At 44.7% G+C, this 19110-nt stretch overlaps 1 protein-coding gene across 6 annotated transcripts in view; it reads left to right on the forward strand.

The window, feature by feature from the left end:
• The window catches only part of COL26A1 (collagen type XXVI alpha 1 chain), a 187822-nt gene that overhangs the window by 157809 nt on the left and 10903 nt on the right, over positions 1-19110 (forward strand). For 5 of the 6 annotated variants that reach the window (XM_013958250.2, XM_013958252.2, XM_013958253.2 and 2 more), the window contains 7 exons: positions 339-383; positions 2132-2248; positions 3687-3839; positions 10254-10346; positions 11907-11968; positions 14800-14862; positions 18681-18725. In XM_013958250.2, the coding sequence (XP_013813704.2) occupies positions 339-383; positions 2132-2248; positions 3687-3839; positions 10254-10346; positions 11907-11968; positions 14800-14862; positions 18681-18725 (578 nt within the window). The remainder of the gene's footprint in view (positions 1-338; positions 384-2131; positions 2249-3686; positions 3840-10253; positions 10347-11906; positions 11969-14799; positions 14863-18680; positions 18726-19110) is intronic. The other variant, XM_013958254.2, reaches the window with a different exon arrangement.

Here is a 19110-nt window from a genome sequence, read left to right on the forward strand (position 1 = left end):
TCGGAGCTGGCTGACGCCTTTCCAGGCTGAGGTCCAGGAAAACTTGCTACTGTTTATTAGGGTAGCTATTTCTTCAGTGACTGACAGGGCTGAGAATAGACAATCGTTTAAAAGCAATCAGAGCTGTTGAGACAGCTGCACTGCTGGCCCTTCTGATCAGCTTGTTAATCAACAGGATACATTTTACTGAGCATTAAGAAAATATATATGCTCTGCCTGAGCCAGTTGGCAGCAAGAGACCTAATTTTTCATAACTCTCTCTCTTTTTCTTTCTTTTTTTTTTTTTTTTTTTTTTTTTTTTTTTTTTTTTTTTTTTTTACCCCAACCCTGTTAATTAGAGCCTAAAGGACGCAGAGGTGCAGAGGAACAGCTAATACCACAGGGTAAGTGAATGTAATCTACTATTTTCCTCTTTTAAAGCACAAAATGTCGCTATGCCCAGTCCTGTGCATGGTCTTGCCCAAAAACCAGAAGGCTCCTGTGGTCAGGAGTCCTCAGCGATCCAGAGCCTCACAGCTACAGGGCGGCTGGGTTTCTTCTTGGGCTTTTATTTGTTCGTGGGCTGCTCTGGTTAGCGAGGCTGAACACCAGCTTTATCATCTTTGAGACCTTCGCTTCCCCCCGCACAACAGGGTGGACGGCACTGCCAAAGGGCAAGTAGTGAGAGCGAGGGGGGCATGCGCTGCGCGGCAGGAGAATCACCGCTCTTACCGACTGGTGTTGCCTGCCAGGGGCACCGAGAGCTGCCGCTGATGTTCAGGGCATCGCCTTGCTAAGCTCCGTACGAATACAGGCTCTAAATAGAGAAGATCTTGGGGAAGGAAAGAAGAACAGAGATTATGTTGCAGGTTAATGACAAGGCCAGGAAGGAAATCCAGGACTCTGCAGGCCTGTTTTGGTCTCCAGCAGTAGGATATTCACCCACTACCTTTTTAAATTTTTCCCATAGCTTTTTCTTTCACATTTTTGGAGGATAAGTGCTTTCCATGGGCTTCAGCTCTCTGAAAGCAATGTCACTGCAGCAGTGCTGATTTATGCCGGCTGAAGATTTGGCCTATTCATTTTCCTCCCCCTTTTTCCCTGAATCCTTCCCTCTCTCTTTTCCCTTTTGCACTTGTCTCTTTTATGCTGGTAACACCATTTGTCACCAGTATGAGCATTTGCCTGACACATTACTCAGCACTGCATCTTCTAGTCTTTCTGTTAGCGCTTTCCACCTTCAGGGAAGTAAGTGCCAGCTTCTTTAAAGCTCCGCTGCAGCAGCGTGATTGAGGATGCTAGCAAAAAACGATTGCTCTTTGTCTGCAGAAGTTTGCAGGATTGAGTTATAAAGGTTGAACTGGATGATTGAGGCTGATTTATACAAGTGAGGAGATGCTTTGACCCATGCTCAGCAGCACAGTGTGTTGTGCTTGCAAAACAGTCAGTATTTCTGCTGTTCTTTCCTGTGTGCTGGGAAGGATTTGCTGCAAGAAGGCTCCAGGTGTGTTGTGGGGTTTTTGGTAGGGGGGAAGAAGCTGTTTGCGATGCTCTGAACAAATGGTGGTGTTCTCCTCGATGGGCTCCTGCTCACCTGCCTGAGCTTGCCAAACACAGCATGTGTCGGGTGAGCTCTCAGCCCAGATCCATTAAAGGAGCCCCAGTGCTCATAGAAAAGTCTGCAGTTTGTGTCCTGTGGGTAAGCAAATTGCTCCAAATGAAAACCCTACCTTAACTCAGTGTTCAATACTCAAATTAAACCAGACCTTTACTGATGATAGAATTAAAGGTACTGATAGAATTAAACAAGGGTACATGCACACACATACCCCCCACACACGTGCACATGAAACCTTTGAAATATCCTTTTTTCAGTCTTCCCATGGATTAGAGATGGATTTTTGTAAGAAAAAAATAATTTGGATATATCTCCAGAATAAGCAAAAAGAAGGAGGGAAAGGGGAATCTTTCAGGGGGGTCTAATATTTTGGAATTATTGCTTTGCTCTGAGAAGTGCAGAGAGTTTGGATGAATGCCTAGGGGACTCGGTTTTGTGCCTCAGGTTGACTGTCCCACATGTAGGGTGGGAACTGGATCCAAATGTGGAAGCTGCAAATCCCTGAGCCCTGATTTTTATTATATATGTTTGCAGGCCTGCCAGGACAGGTGGGGCCTCCAGGCCCAGTTGGACCAACTGGTCTCCCAGGACCGCCAGGACCAAAAGGCGAGAAGGGTCAACCCGGTGAGAGGGGCCCGGCAGGACCACCAGGTAAGTCCCAGAGGAGTCTCTTGGTCAACAGAATAGCGATCTTTTCACTTTGTGCAAATTCTCAGTGCAAATAGATCATAAAAGGCCTGGGCGCACAAGAAGCTGAACATCTTCAGTTCCTGTTGAGTCTATTCCTGCTAGTCCCCTGGGTGCTGAAATCAGCCAGTGGCTCTCAGAGCTGGGCAGTCAGCAGCACTATTCCCTGGGACTTCCCATGGAGCTGGGGAGAGCTTATCCCAGAAAGCAGCAGAGCAGGATCATGTTTCCTCATCCTGTTTGGGAGCTGTAAAAACCCGTCTCTGATCTGTCAGCCTTCAGAGAAGAGCATTCCCTGTTTAACCCTCTCACTGCTAGGCCTGCTTTAACTCCCCTTCTTCCCTACCTGAGGAAAAAAGAGTTGCCGTTTGTGTCAAACTGTCGCAGGGCAGGATGTCAAACAGATGATGCTATTGTATAGTAAGGTGAAAAGGTTATGAGACCATTCTTTCAGAGCATACCCGTTCTGGAGCTGGGAGATTTTCTCCATCCCGAAAATATTCCTGAATCTTTTGATGGAAGCAATGTTACACAATAGCTGCCAGACCTCAGCCTCTGTGCTCTCTATGCATTTGCAAGGCTGAGCTCAGGAAAAATTTGGAACTTGGAGCATGCCTTCAATATGAGAGCAGTCCTAAGCGCCTCTTGGCATTTTCTGGCATCCTGACAATGGCTAAAGTCTGGCCAGGGATGTGTCTGCCTTTTGGTTTTTCAGGATGAAATGAGAGCCTTCCAAGCTCCAAAGGAAGCAGAACTGATCTGTGCCTGGACTGGCTGGGCTTCTGCTGCTCTTTCTGTGCTTTCCCAGCAGCAGGGTGACATACAGGTGTAAGTGGAAGGGAAGAGAAGGATCTGCACTTGATTTCAAGCCTTGCAGCCTTGGTTTCTTCTACAGCCTCAGGGAAGGGGGTAGATTTTACTCTTTGAGGAATTAAGCTTTGCAACACCTTTGAGGCAAGTGAAGCCATCTGCTTTGCAGAGGAAGAAGCTAAAGGGAAATAGGAACAGTTTCCCAATTTTCCATATTTAGTTGGTCCCCAATCCCCACAATTCCAGTTCAGGACAGAAATCCTCTGTTCCTAGTAGGGCAAACATATTGTGGCTGTGATATTCTGAGACCACACTGGGAACGGCTGAGAGGCTTCTTTTGCTTAACAGAAACAATTCTGAGACCAAATTGCCTTTCCACTCTCTGGTTTCTCTCTGCATGTTTTCCATCTCCACCACATCTATTAATGCTGGCTCAATTTTCAGGTAGCTTTTCTCTTCTGTCCTGGAGGAAGCATCCCTATTTAGACTCTTCTTTCAAAGAGTTGATGGGCTTCTCCCTGGCTTTTTGCATGGTGGCATCCATTAGCACATCCACAAGTATACTAACAGGTCCTCTTCTGCTTCTGCACAGGACTGCTGGGACCTCAAGGACCAAGAGGACTTCCAGGAGAAACCGGGATCCCGGGTCCCCCAGGTCCTCCAGGGCCACCGGCTACCCCAAGCCTCCCTCTTACCTTCCAACAAGGGGTTCTCTACTCACTCCAGCCTACAGCTGAAAAAGAAAGTAAGTTTCCTCCTCTGTTCGCCTTTTTTCTGGTACATCAGCAGAATGGGCAGACACATTTTTTGTACAGATGAAGAAGCATCAGCAGGGAATAGGGTTTGAGGGGGGATTTATGTTCCCTGTGCCTGGTTTTCTAGGCTCAACATAGCTTTGAGGAGGTGACATGGCCTCCTGTAGGCTTGCTTCATGCAGACTAGGGTAGCTGCTGTGAAGAGGGTCCCTAACGAAGCGGTAGGGCTCCAGCGGTATCATCTATGAGATGTGGGTAGAGATATATGGCATGTATGACTGGTTAGATCCTGGTGCAATGAAACTGCACTCTTGTGAGACCTCCTGGGGCCGCTGGTGCAGCGTTACAGCAGCCAGGGTTTCCCAGAAATGAATGAGCACCACAGGTTTGCAGCGCTGAAGTTATATAACCTAACGCGGGCATCTGTTAAATGCAGCTCCTTTCCTGCCCCTGCAGACACATGTCCCCACCTGTGTTTTTTGATATAGCAACATTCTCTGGCATCCATGCAAAACACAGACCTGCAAGCTTGAATGCCCAAACGAAGGCAGTGATTTGTCCCTTCCTTATAGCTAGAGGGACAGGATATTTTTGAGCCTATGGTGATTAAAAAATCTATTTACTTGATTTGATCTGTGTTGTACAGGGCAAGAAAAGGCTGTCTAGGAAAGGCACATCATGTGCTCTTATCTGAGCGCTCTCAGAATTGGGCTTGATCGGATTTCTTCCGGCACAGTCTTCCGTTGCTAGTGTCTAATAACGACACAGCGCAGCTCAGCCGTATCTCCCCCTTGGCTTGTAAAGCTTGGGAGCCTCGGCTCCGCTTAGTCTCCGCTCTCCCTTCCCCCAGACTTCAGCTGTGCCTTTTCCCCAGCTGCTCCGCTCACCTCCAGCTTCAAAGCTGACTTATATTAATTACAACCAAGGATTAGCAAATCTCCCTGTGTCTGACAGTTTTCTAGAGCCTTCCTTTTTCTTCCACCCACTCTCCTCTCCAGACTGCTTTTTGTGAAAGTGAGCGGATGTATTTTTAATTTGGGAGGATTTTAACAGCTCTGTTCTGTATTCAATTATTTAGAGCGTATGGGCAGGATTAAATTAATTGTGGTTCAATACCCAAGTTCTTAGCAAAATGTAGACTGAGCTGCTGCATTCAGGAGCCGTATAACCAGAAGGTTTTCCATTACAGTCACTTCACAGAATCACACCAAATAGTGCCTGTATCGGATGGGACCGCTCTTGATTTAGCATTTTATTCCAAAGGATCCTCAAGGATGATTTTGATACTGCCACTGCCCCCTCCCTCCAACCACCTTTCAATTAAGCTCTTTCTTGCAAGATAGTGGAGAAATTAAGAAGCGCATAATGGCACTGCATGGCCTTCCCAGCTGGTGCACAAGAAGGGTAAACTCTTGTATTGTCCCAGAATGGGATGTGGATAAATGAGGTTTATCTGTGTGAACTCTGCCACCAGTGGGCAGCAACAGGCTTGCACAGAAACGTGGGGGCCCTGAGCAAACGGTGGCTGTTACAGCCCTTGGGCAGACCTGTCGTTTTTCTCCACGTCTATGATGGATTTCTTGGTATGCAGAGAGGGTAGCCAGGACCCTGTCTCCGCGGTGTGTGCTGCTGAGGCTTGATTTATCTACTCTTGGAAGAACTAGAGAACTGATATAGTCTAGAGGTTTCAAAATTAAGGCCTAATCCTGTGTGGAATTAAAATATTGCTGTTACAGAGTCTGGCCATGACTGTTTGAGCACTTAAGCTCTCTCCTGGATTTATAGTCAGGGTCATTTAAGAAGCAAAAAACTCTACACTCCCTGGTGTTTTATATTGCAGAGGACTGGTTAAACAAATCTGAGTGTTACTTTTGAATGATACACACTAAGTGGTACTTGGACACAGCAGACAGCACAGGATCTTTGCCTTTGTGCACCTGCTGTGACCTCTGATAACCACCGACATCTTTATCCTAAACCTCACATCTGAAAACTGAGAAATCTTTTTCTTTTCCATCTCCGGTTCATACTTTTTGGAGTCGCACCTGCCTTCTCTCGTAGGTTTTGGTGGGTAGGTGAGCCGGGCATCGTTGTCTCCTCTAAGCTGGTCACTTCACCTGAGAAACGTGAGACTTGGAAGCTGATGCAAGCATCAGGGCAGTCTGCTGGGGTGGTATAGATAGGACCCGTTCATCCTGTTTCTGCAGATCAAGTCAGTCCTTACAAGGCAGGGCTCTCTGTTAATCCACAGAGGTGGCATGTAGGTGTCTACAGCAAACACTGCATTAGACAAGTGGAGCAACCCGGCTTTATTGGTGTACTGACATCCTAGGATCTGGGCTGAAACTATGACAATTTCTCTCTTTTTCAGAATTTTTCTTAATACAAGTCTCACTGCCAATATAAGTCATCTATGTGGTCATGATAGAATTAGTGCAATATCAAGACCATATTTTCCTAAAACTTACCATTTTGTCTTTGTGGTAGCTGATTTTGCCTACCAAAGGCTGGTGGAAAGCTGATCCTCAACAACCAATAAAACTTAGCCTTGTAAATCCCAGATAGGTTTTTATTTATTTATTTATTTTAATGGAACACATCTGAAAACTATAAACATAAGATTCCAGCTGCTGACAGCAGAGGGAAGCATATTCCTGGTAATGGGCATGTGCACCCACGGAGATGTAAGAAAGCTGTATCAGATTATTATTATTAGTAGTAGTAGTACAGTATTTGGTTCCGCCTGAACATGGTTAATGCATGTGCCTTCATTAATCGCAACAAGTTCCTGTTGGCAATGTTTATCAGCAGACAGAAGCCAAAAATGGGGAGACAACTATTTTCTCACAGTTTCACTATGCTGCGGTGAAGAAATTGGTCCCAGTTGTCTCTCTCCAGATCAGGTAGCAGAAAGAAATTAAGACAGGATTACTTCATTTCCATCCTGTCTCAACAAATCAAGCCTATAATGGGGGAATTTATCCCTTAGTCAGAAACATTAGACACAGGCCAGAAGCTAAACTGCCCTATCCCGCTGCTGTGGCTGCTGCTGCAAGGATCACTCGCTTTCTCTACTGCTTAAAAATAAGTGGCTCAGGTATGTGGTCTTAAGTCCTCTTTCAGCTCAGTCCTATTTCTCCTGTTAAAACTAAGAAACATTTTAGGGCGAAAGGGAGAAAAGAACGGAGCTTGCACTCAATTGAGGGCTCTGTTTTCTTACATTTCAAAGATTTGAGTTTGCAAATGACGTATAAAATAACGATTAATCTACTTTACAGGGAGGGCAAGGGGAGACTGAGGCACAGAAGAAGACGTGCCTATGTGCCCGGCATGTCATTGGTGAAAAAGAGCATAGCGCAGAGATCTGCAAACCAGAGCCTGCTGCTGTGCAGAGCCTTCCCAGGAAGGGTCCCGAGGAAGAGAGAACAGAGCAGAGGAAGCTAAGGGAAAGGAGAGGGGAAGGGAATGGCATTTCATTTAGAAAACCATACTGACTGCCTTCAAAGCTGTTAGCGCCTGTGCCTCGGAGATGCCTTGCTCTTCTGGCTGGGCAAGTCTCCCTGCCTCCCTCAGGATAGTTCTGCGCTGTTCCAGGTTTGCACTTTGCTGGATGTTCGTGCCTCTCTCAGAGTGCCCAGGGACTTGTGGCTACCTGGGTTGGCCTGGTCACGCTATTCCTTTTGGCTTGGCTAGGAGTTTGAAAGCTCCTGGAACAAATCATGTATCAAGGTCTTTTCAAATGAGACAAACAGTTGTCTGCATTTTGCTTTGGTATGAGCAGAAGCACTGATCCAAAATTCAGCCCTTGAGCCCAGCAGAGCCTGACTCAGTGCAGGAGACAGCGGAGAAGGGAAGATTCCTCCTGCGTCTGCTACTGAATGATGCTGGAGCTATTTGTGACCGCTACAACAACCTCCAGCCCCAGAGTCTCCCCCTGTTTATAAGGAGCAGGAAAGACTGGAGGTTTGAGTTCTACTTGCTGCTTTATAGGAATATGGAAGAAGACCTTTAAAAAGTGAGGGTTTTGTTTTGACACGTTTTTATCTGGCTCTATTCTTAGTATGTTGCATTCAGAGCCCACCTGGAAAGAAACCTTGACCTCCATGAGTTTTGCATGGCCAGGCAGTTGCAGAAGGAGCAACTCCAGATCTCCTACAAACATATACTCCTGTGCTGCAGAGACCAAATCAGGAGCCACTGAGCTCCAGGGCTGTTGAGCAGAGCTCTTTTTTGTGTCACAGTAATGGAATCACCTTTCCTAAATAACTTTGAGTCAAACTGACCTGAAGTCAGGATGGGTGGATTTGTGGGGAGTAACTCTCTCACCATAATAATGTTTGGCTGGAATGTTCTATAACCCAAATCTTTATCCTCGGCTTACCTCCAGCGGGAATTAAATTCTGATAGTTTGCAATCCTCCCTCCCCCTCCCACTGGATGTTCATCTGATTTTGTTGACCATGTGGTCTTTAAAAACAAAATGCCTTCACTACTGTTCGATGCTCATTTCCTGATTTCATCTCACTTGCCAGCCCTGATAGATTTTGACATGGTCAAATAAAACTCAAATTAATTGGATTACACACTTCACTTGGGTACCTTTCCTTCTGAACATGAAAATAGTGTCAGTTGTTTTGTTTCAGGGCTGTGAAGAAGGGAAGATGGATGGAGCTGGAAACAATAGTCAAAGAAATACCTGTTTGCATTCAGGCTTCAGGCATGGAATTTGGTTCTCAGGGGGATCTGGGCTAGATCTCACGCTGTTCTGCCGCCAGGAAAGCGTTGCAGAGATATATTGTCATCCCTGGCAGTTAAAGAGATTTCACAGTTTTCCCTAGGAGCTGCTTTCAAACAACTAGCTTGAAAGTCTTCTCAATGCTCCTAAGGTTGAAAAGGCTTCATAATGCATCTGCTAACATTTCTGGAGATTTCACAGAGTACCCTTTGGGCAGGACCGTGCCCCTGCAGAGTACGCTAACACCCTTCTGATCTTCCTGGTGTCACTTGATATTTGCATCAATATAGCAATGAGCCATATGAAGTCTTTTACACCTGCAAAGGATGCTACTGAATTTTAGTGTAATGACTTAAAGGGATGAGTGAAAAAAGAAAAAAAAAGAATAAATTTGAGATCATGGGCAGGAGAAGGTAGATGTTCTTCCTGCATCGTGGCCTCCAGCTGTGGAAAATGTGGACATGTCAAGAGGGTTTACCATCCCAGTGATCAGGAGCCAACATCTTCATGCAGGTCAGTGGATGAACTATGCTGTTGGTCCTATAGCACTGGTTAGGAGAGTGGATTGTGAATCTTAGTAGCGCCAAGGCATGGCAGTTCCCTTCCTTACTTTGTGACTGGGGGGCCCTGGTGAGTCATGGAATTTTTGCACCTTGGCTTCCGCAACTGTAAAATAGTGTCCTGGGAGTCTCAAATGAAAGATGCTGCCACCACCCACAGACTGCTAGTATGCTACAATATAGGTCTCTAGGGAATAGGGTTGTTGATTTTGGTTTTGGAATTGCAATGAATAAGCAGGGTTGTTTTCTTTTTTAAAAAATAGGTCTGTTTTTTCTCTTCAGTTACCATTTGAAGTGGCAAGCCCATGGCTACAAGGGTGAGGAAAGATATGGACAGCTACAGGCTGATGATTTTTATCCCTGACAGGAATGGACTGAGGAACATGTGCAACAGCACAAAATTCCTCCAATTCCTGCTGATGACTTTCCTCTCCCTGCTGCACTCTCATCTCCATCTGTTCCCCAGAGCACACTGGACCTGCCCAAACTGGCCATACGAAGACCTAAAATAATCCTGAAAGGCAGAAGAGAGTTTCCTGGGTATGTGGAGGGAGCAGAACACACCCTCTCCACTGGGCTCTCCTGTATCCTCGGATCTCAGTTATCTCCACCACTGCTGATGGCAGTGTGAGCTTGCTGGGCTTGTGGGTGTGTGCTAGGCTGCCAGAGTTGCTCAGCAGTTCATTGGTGATGGATACAGGGGAGCTCCAGGTGCCTGTGTGACTTGTCAGGTAGCCAGAAGCCAAATGTGTCTCAGAGATGGCAAATTTCAGGTGAGTTATTGCTGTGCAAGGCAGAGCTATGCTTAATCTGCTTTGGAGTTCAAAGGTAGGTTTATATGACTCTGGAGGAACATCAGTTTTGGACAGAAAGGACAGCTCTTTCGTGGTTAAGCAAGAAGTGCATCTGAGGGTGTCCACAGCTCTGCAGGTCTAGGGGACACAGCCCATAGCCTTGGAGAGCACAGGGCAATCGCTCTAACAGCCCAAATTTTGCATCCTAAAGCACTGCCTGCCCTTGGCCAGCAACAGGCGCCAGAGGATTTTGGAGTGAAATCCTGCCTGCTGGGACTGTGCAGTTGGACACTGATTACTCTGTTCTTTAATGCAGATGGAGAACCACAGCTGGCTTCTACCGTTATAGACACCATCATGGCTGGCTTGCCAGGACCACGGGGAGCCCCCGGCCCAGTCGGGCCACCAGGTAATAAATTCAATTGAGCTGCAAAGCTGTAATGACGGGGCAACATGCAAAAGAAGCTTCTGACAGGGAGCGGGAATGGTCTGGCAGGGTTCACTCCTGCGGGATATCCCGCCTGAAGGGGAAAGCCAGCGGCCCTCACTGGAAGGGCAGAAGAGTTGTGGGTCCTGGACTGGGGAAGGGTAGAGAAGAAGTAACCAGTTTTCGTATCTGTTGGTAATGGCAGATTTTACCTCAAAGATTCCTTGCCGCTTTGGCAGGGAAGAGGGATATCTATTGACACATCTTGAGAATAACCAAAGAGTGTCTTTAAGAATGGTCTGTCCAGTGGATTTCTCTGTGAGGGCAGAGTGGTTCTTGCTGCTGGTGCAAATCCTGTCCCTTGAAGCAGCGCTGCACTGAGCAGAATCTGGCCAGCTGTTCTCAGTGACATTTATGCAAACTTTGCAGGCTTTGGAGCTATTTTGAGCTACTCCAGATTTGCACCAGCGTAACTGAGATGAGAATCTGGGACGAGAATTCTGTGGCAAGTCTTCTGTTTTTCAGTGCTGATGAGTGGCTTAAATGATAATATTCCTGCAAACATCAGCACTTCCCTGTACGAAGCGCATTTAGCAGTGAACTCCCATCAGTTGCAGAAAAGGCTTTTCCTTTTATTATAGGGCCTTTCATTTATCCCTCAATTCATTTATTCTTTGACTTACACATTTGCATGGCGCATTAATGACTGTGGCTGATTTAGCTGTACTTTATGTGCATAATGTCCACATTGTTTCATCTCAAGGGTTGCGACAACGAAAGCAGAGAGGAGTATTAATAAATTCGAGCTAAGCAAATATCCTGTCTCCCATTTGCAGGTATAATTTAACAGCTACTGTTCAGATATAATTATTTTCTTCCAAAGGGAATGAAGCTGTTAAGTGACTATGAAACAAGTTGACCTGCTCAGGCAATGTTTAACTTTTCCCAGAACCACCCTGCTCTATGGTACAGCCTTAAAAAGAACTTCTTGCTACTGGAGTGAGCATGCAGAGATCAAAAGAGTGCTTTGCCACGGTCAGCCTCTCCTTCGACTACGTCCAAACCCGGTCTCCTGAATGTTCATCGTCAACTCTCTGGCAACATCAGAGAGACAGACCCTAGCTGGCTTGGGGACTTTGCTTTCCACCTGTGGGACTCCTCCTGTTTTAGAAACAGCAACTACAGTATCTTGCTCTGATGTAGCTGTTTCATGGATCTACTTAAGATTTCTGAAAAGCTGTCATTTTAAAGGAAATGGAAATGCAGCATGTTGCTGTCATCCTTCCTGCCTATGTTCCCCCGCCTCTTCTTTCCAGAGCTCTAAGATCTTCCCTAGGGCATAGGGATATATTATATCAGGATGTGGGTATCCAGGAATCTAGAGTGTGATGAAAGTGCTTATGCTGTAGTCCTGCGATCGATCAATGGCTCTTATCCATTAAGAGACTAAGCAGAACAATGAAAGGAAGTGCATATGGTTGGAATTAAGGGTCCTTCCTTCTAAATCTCCTTAAAATTGCCTCAAATGATGATTTTCACCAGGGCCACCAGGTGCATCAGGACCCAAAGGGCCACCAGGACCTATCGGAGCCCCTGGATTGCAAGTAAGGCATTTTAATGCTTTTGGGGTGGGGTGGGGAAGAGTCAGAGGTTAGATGCGAAGCATCTTCTCATTACAGAAAGAGGGACAGTGCTGTATGTCTTAGAGCTGATGTTTTGTCCCCTGTGAAATTCTGTGATTTTAATACCTGTTTTTCATCTTGAATTGGGTTGAGAAGTTGGAATAATCTGACTTTCCAGATTTGTACCTTAATCATAACAACACATTTTACTGTCAGTGCATCAAGATGCTTCACCGTGGCCTGAGTTGATGCAAAACATTTTGTGCGAGTGGGCTCAGCAGTGGAGAGCCTCCCACCCCAGGGCTACATGGCCCTGCGCCACATCAAGCCCCAATTTTACAGAGGCTTCCTGGCCAGTCTGAATCCCCCATGGGATGCCACCAAAGACCCTGTACCATCACAAGACAGATGGCCTTTAGGAGCAGTTGAAGGAATGAAGTGGTGCAATATTCAGGAAAGAAAATAAGCAGACCAAAACAGTGACTTGTGCTGTGCCAGCACAATCATTGAAAAATACTGTTATTTCCTGTGGATCACACAGAAGGAACAACGCTGCACCCATGTGAATTTGCTGTAGTTGAGCCTGATTTTCAGAAATAGCACTTTCTGGTAAAAATATTGCAAATTCCCATCAGTCCTACTGATGAATTATCAATGCAAAAATTGTGGGTGGGGGAATAATCATGGATTGTGATGAACTTGCTCAAAAACATTTTGGGTAGGAGAAGGGGAAAGTACCCATGTGGATGGAAAAAAATGGTTAAATGGAAAAAAGTGAAGTCATGATGAATAGTGAACTGCCGAACTGCTCAAAATGGTGGTTAGCTGATACAAGGGGACTCCAATTTGGGGAAGAATGTTACTTAATGTGGGGGTCAGCTGTTAACACCAAGTATTTCAAAGGTATGTGAGCTGACTGAAGACATAAAAGTAACTGGAGAGAGAGAGAGAGAGAAGTTAAGTAATTTAGCTGAGGAATGTCACTTAGATCCTGATATGAAGAGATTTGAGGTTGCTAGAAATTAGAGAAATGAGATTTTACTATGTATTTATTAATCACTTGGAAGAAGCAATGGACAGCAAGTTACTGAAATTTTGCCAGTGTAGCAGAATCGTTTCAATTAGTGAATGCTCTGGAGGACTGCGAGAAACTCCAGATAGATATGAACACAGTGGGAAATTTGGCAGCAAAATGACAGATGCAGTTTAACGTGATTAAACACAAGGTATTCACATGGGCAAAATCGTAGGTTCTGTAGCAGAGTCTGGCTTTTTCGCATGCAGCACACATTGTAAATTTTTCATTTTTTCTGACAGATTTATTGAATTCAGTGTTCTTGAACATCTGTGTGTAAACAAGCACTGAAAGTCACTGTTGAGGCTGGCAAGTGCAAAGGGCATCTACGGACACTTGGGCTTTGCTCATGCTGCATGTTTGAACTAGGACCAAACCTGGTTTGTCCCCCAACTTGTTCACCATGCATAGATAACCTCCAAAAGCCGGTTGAGCTTCTGAATCCCCTGTGTGGGGAGATGTGGCTAAGCAGTTACTGATGGTGAGCATTGCTGCCTCCCAGCTCCTTTAGTCCCGTAAAACATTAATGCCCGGTCTTCTTGGACCACTTAACCAGATGCTGAGAGGCTTTGCCCCTTGCAGGGATGCCTAGCAAGCCCATTTCTCTGGATGCTGAGAGTGGTAGTTTCTGGGGGCTGTTATCACGCGGTTTAGCTTAAATCACCAGTGGTTTGGAGTGGAGCAGTAGTCTCATTTGCTACAGTGTCCAAGGTGGTGAGTGAGTCACTTAAGGTGGAAAAAAGCATCTTGCATATGGTTATGGAGAGCTGAGGAGCTGACATGGGGAATATAAACAAACAATATTGTTCTCTTCCTGTCTGGCTTACAAGTGAGGCTTCACTGGGTGGGTAATTTAAGAGTTTGGATTGATTTCTGCAAAGCAGTTCAATTAGTAGAAGTCTGGAGAAAATGCCCTTCTTATCCATTGGTGACTGCTTTATAGATTTATTCAGCCCAGGGAGCAAAATTATTAGTAAAGATTGAGCTTAATTTGAAAATTGTTTATTAGGGTGAGTAAATCGCTTCAAAATAATTTCCGCTGCACAGTCCAATTAATTTTCAGGTATGTATGCTTACTCGTGCCACCCACTGAGACTATTATGAAGAGGGGAAAAATAGTGGGGGGGTTTAGGCTAGCCATATTACCTGTTTATAAATTTCTTCAGGTTAACTGCGAACAAGAACTATCTTGTCATACTGACCCATTGCCAAATGTTACGTCAGTGACATACAGTGCATTAAAAGACCTGAAGAGAGTGATCTGCAGAGGCTATAGGTCCCTGCGTGGGTTCAGGAAATCTTCAAGAGCTTCCAGTGGCTTCTTGCACCAACAAATTTATGAGCTGGATCCACTGCATGCACCTCTATCCCCACCAAATTCTGTAACATTTCTATGTTTTAACATACTAGATTAAACATACTGTTTTCCCCTACATTCATTGATGAGCACTAACCAGATACACACAGGGCTTATTAAAACACAACATATAAGGTGCATGTTCACAATTAAGTTGCAGAACTGCCCCCTTCACCACTGTGAGCAGGTCCATGTGTTATGTTTTACTCTCTTTTTAAGTATGCAGGCTGGCAGGCTTGAAGGCAAAAGAGAATCCAGCCCAATCCCTTAATGGGTATATGAAGTTTTCAGGAACTGAGGATCACTGGGAAATGTATTCACTACACCTATGCAAAAGATGCACAGTGGAAATTAATTCCTTCTTTTCTGCACCTCTTCTAGGGTTTACCAGGCTCTCCAGGACAACCCGGGCCAAAAGGTTCCAAAGGAGACCGAGGAGAGAGAGTAAGATTTTACTGTACCTAGAGAGATTCCCAGCAAGTTCTGGGTTAATGCCTCAGAAACAGTATAGGACATAGGTCTTTCAAGTACAGAGGGACTACAGCCCTGATCAATATTAAATGCGCAGAGTTTCTAGGTCTTCTGCAAGAAGTAAGATAGGGGTCACTGTACACATAAAGGGTTGCATTGATTGCACAGTCTGACATTCCCTAAAGATAATCCGGAAGCAAATACGTAGCATATAATAGCTGTGGAAACCAGCTTTCTTCAGCCAACCAAAGCTCTTTAGCATGGAGTACTTTATGTGATCTAATTGACTTCTTCCTTCTCTGGCAGTAGAACATAACTCCTCAGACTTTTACTGAGCCAAAGCCATTCCTCAGGTCAAACAATGTTCTCATTATGTTTATAAAATGTACTATATCTCAGTCCTTGATGGGCTCCATCCAGTGTTAATAACTGTTACTGGGGCTGTTTGAATGTTATTTCCAGACTGGTCAAGTTTAAGAAATACCAGATAAAAATCTGATAAGGATAGCTTTGTCAGATTCCCAGTCCAGTGTTCAAGCACCAGCCGTGCTTAAGAGTGGCATTTGGGCCTTCAGCTCATTCTACTAAGCTTATTCTCCAAAAACATGTCACAACACCAGGCCTGGTCTTTGAAATCTCTTCTGAGATGCACTAAGAGCACAAAATAGTTGGAGATCTTAGCATATGGGTGGGGACAGTCAGTAGCAAAGGGGTGGACAGTCATTCATCAACTAGATCTGCAGAATGTAGAAACTGGCACTGATGGAGGGTGGACCGTTGCTAAGACTCTGGTATGGAGCAGATCCAAAGAATGAAAGAAAGATGAGGGGAAAAAACATTAAGTTGTACCTCTAAAATGACATGTGTCTGCAGCAGTGGCTGCATAGATAGAGCCTTGTTCCACAGATGTAGGAAACAAATTCCTTTTCTTCCAAGTGCCACTTTTACCTGCACATAGATGGAGGTGAGCATGAAAGTCACCACCTTCAAATGGGTGGCTGTAGACGACTTGCTTCCCCCATATGACAGCATCTCTTCTTCTCCTTCGTTTCTGCTCACTCTTCCAATCTAAAAGACAGAAGGATGTCTCAGAGAGCTATGAAAGGCAAATGCAAATTGGTTAACTCCAGATGAATTTGATAACTTTCTAGGTTAATGAGAATACTTAGTGACAGGCTTATACTGCATTCCTCTGTCCAGACCGCGTGCAAGGCCACAACTCAGAGTGGCTTGTTTCATGCCCCCCTGAGGTGTACTTTACCTCAGGCAGCACGAGATAGCTGAGGCTGGAGCATGTATGCTTTTAAAAAGCTCACGCAGGAGATGTATTTTGTTCAAGTATCTCTGCAGAAGGTCACATTGTTTTGGGTACTTGGTCCCTGTTCTTACACAAGAGATCACTTGCAGTCCCCTGAAAGAGAGACCCCGTTTTAAGTAACTGTTAGGATTTTTTTATAAGAATTTCCTAGTGCAAATCAGCCACTTAGGGCATTTACTGGCTTTACTGATAGATTAGACTCTGAGGCAATTCTGGAACTAATATTTAAGGGTCTGATAAAAATTAAAACCTTAACTAGTGAAATTTCAGCCCAAGTTACCCAGTACTGCTCATCACTATTAAACATTAATTTACAATTTTATTAAAAAAAAGAAAAGCATGGTATATGGCAAAGTGTCAAGTTTCCATCCAGGAAACTGATAAGAGCTCTTCCTTCAGTGATTCATTCAGCATCATGATCTAATTTGTGGTTTACCATATTGCTAAGAATATTACTACATTTCTTTTGAAACAAATGCTTTGTTACACTATGCCCATTCAGTGGAATTTTTGACCGGACAAGGTGTAAATGAAGCCTTTAGACTCTGGTTTCATTCACTGCTTGTAGATATTCAGAACTGCAACTTGCCTAGGTTCAGGATAAATGGGGTTTTTGAATATCAGAATGTCTTGCTAAATAGCAAAAATAAACTGTATTTTCTGGTCCTTCCTCTGTTGGTTTGGAAAGTGAAGCTGATAGCTTTTTCTGGCAGAATTTCTGTAGGATGTTTTGTGTGTTTTTGAGAACAACATCTTTTGTGAGTGTGGATTTGAATGCTGGTTTGACAACTACATGCTGCAATTTTCGGTTTGGCGGATACAAATTAGGGCTAGCGTTACACAGAACAGAGGAACTGTGCAGCTGGTGCAACAAAAAAGCTGAGGAGGTTTTACAATATCTATTGAGGTACGAGAAAATGTTATTATACCTTCTGCCTGCTTAATCTCATAGAAAATAGATGTAGAAGAGACCTGAGGCAGTCAGAGTCCATCCCCCAGATGGCACATCTATGTGTGTGCCTTTCGTGGTCAACATCTGCTCAGCCTATTCTTAAGCACTTCCAGTGAGGGATTCTCCACACCATCTCCAGGCAATCTGCAGAGGTACAGCGAGGGAGGGACTGGCATAAAAGATATTTCTAAAATTCAATCTAAACATCCTTTGATCTCCTTTAAGCGGGTAACATCTTTTCCCATTCCCAGTGGACATAGAGAGCAACCTATTTATGTATTTAGAGTGTGGTGTTACGTCTCCTCGCCGTGATGTGCTGCTTGCCAGTGCTTTTTCACAGGCCTTATTCCTTATTCCCTCCAATGCAGAAGCCAGGTATTTTCCATTGAAGAAGGTAGGAGGACCTGACAAATTAGGCCTTATTTCTGCTGCTCTTCATGTCAGCGCAGGGCTGTGCCTAGTGCTGGCTAGCTACTCACTCAGCATTGCACCAGTCTCTGTAGTCATGTTTTTGTAGATGCCCAGGGTTTGGGTTTTTTTATACAAAGCAGCAGGTTGGATGGACACAGTAACAAAGTAGCTCTGTCTTTCTGGCAAATCCTGCAAAAAGCTGACACCAGTTGGATAGCTTTTTTGGAACAAAAGGATAGTTTTTTTTTCCTGGGTATATCTAGGGAGGAAGAGCCAGGATAAATATGTGACTGTTTTCTCAACAGATTTCTAAAGATGCTTTTAAATTTTGCCTCCTTTCCCCCAATTCCTGCTTTCTATGAAATAATTCAAAGTGTTCTCCAGGTTAGGCATTCTGCCCCGGCCCCAGGGTGCTCCGTGGTAGGGAATAAAAGCTGAGGAGGAAAACGGGGGAAAAAGATGCTCACTCTGATGGCATTTCATTCCACCTCAAACCAACACATATCATTTCCAAATGTTTCTGTTTAAAAACAAAAAAAAAGGGCACCAAGAGCAATGTGAAAATTAACACGGCTGGAAAAACCAACCAACCAACCAAAACACTGTACTTGTGTTTTGATCAGTAGCTGTTGGGTTTAATGCAGGGATGTGTGTGCGGAGCAGGAGGCAGATTAAATCAGTGCTCAGTGGGTGTCCAGAGCTCTGTTTGCTGTCTGGGGCAGCAGCAGCCTGTCCATTTTGCTGGAGAGAAGAATGTTGTATCTTTGTAAGAAACAAATCTCCAGCCAAATTCCTTCCTGGTACGATGTAATTGACTGCTTTAAAATTCAAAAAACTGTGAATCATCTTACTGGGCGGGTACTGAGCTGAGTATTTCTATAACTAACCAAACTTCTCCAAAGCATGATGGGATTTGGAGCTGATCCTTGACAGAAACCATGACCCCCTTTGGCTGTCTCTAAGTGATAATGTCAAGGGAAAGAAATGTCTTCGTATTATCCCAAGTGTAAGGTTTTTCATTAAGCCATCTTAATTCCACTAGTAAAATTACATTATGTTCTTGTCAAATGGAAAAATATCTCCTAATGACACTTACTTTATTTCCAACAGGGGCAAGCAGGTCTGACTGGAGAGAGGGGCATTAAGGGATTTCCTGTAAGTGATGTACTTGCGGGTGTGTGCAAGGCTCAGATGGTTTTGGTGCCTGCCCGGCATGTCTGGCATCTTAAATACCACATAGCTGGAGTGCAGCTGGTTCAACCAGCTCTCTCAAATACAACACTTAAGTCAACTGTCTCCAGTTCAGTGATTTGTTCAGTCAGAAACCTCACCTTAATGTATTCCTCTGCAAATGAGACACAGTTTTCCTGCATATTTAGTGTAGTGCTGAAATGCAGAGTTCATGAGACAGGGCCCTAACAGGCTTTCACAGTTTCTTTTTAACTGTGCCCACCACAGGCAGGGGTGGTGCAAGGGTGGAAGCTGTCACCATAGTGTCCTGCCAGCTGCAGCTCTTCCTACCAGAGCAAGAAGTCAGTAT

This window comes from Apteryx mantelli, chromosome 22, assembly GCF_036417845.1.
Source record: "Apteryx mantelli isolate bAptMan1 chromosome 22, bAptMan1.hap1, whole genome shotgun sequence".
NCBI classification, from domain to species: Eukaryota; Metazoa; Chordata; class Aves; order Apterygiformes; family Apterygidae; genus Apteryx; species Apteryx mantelli.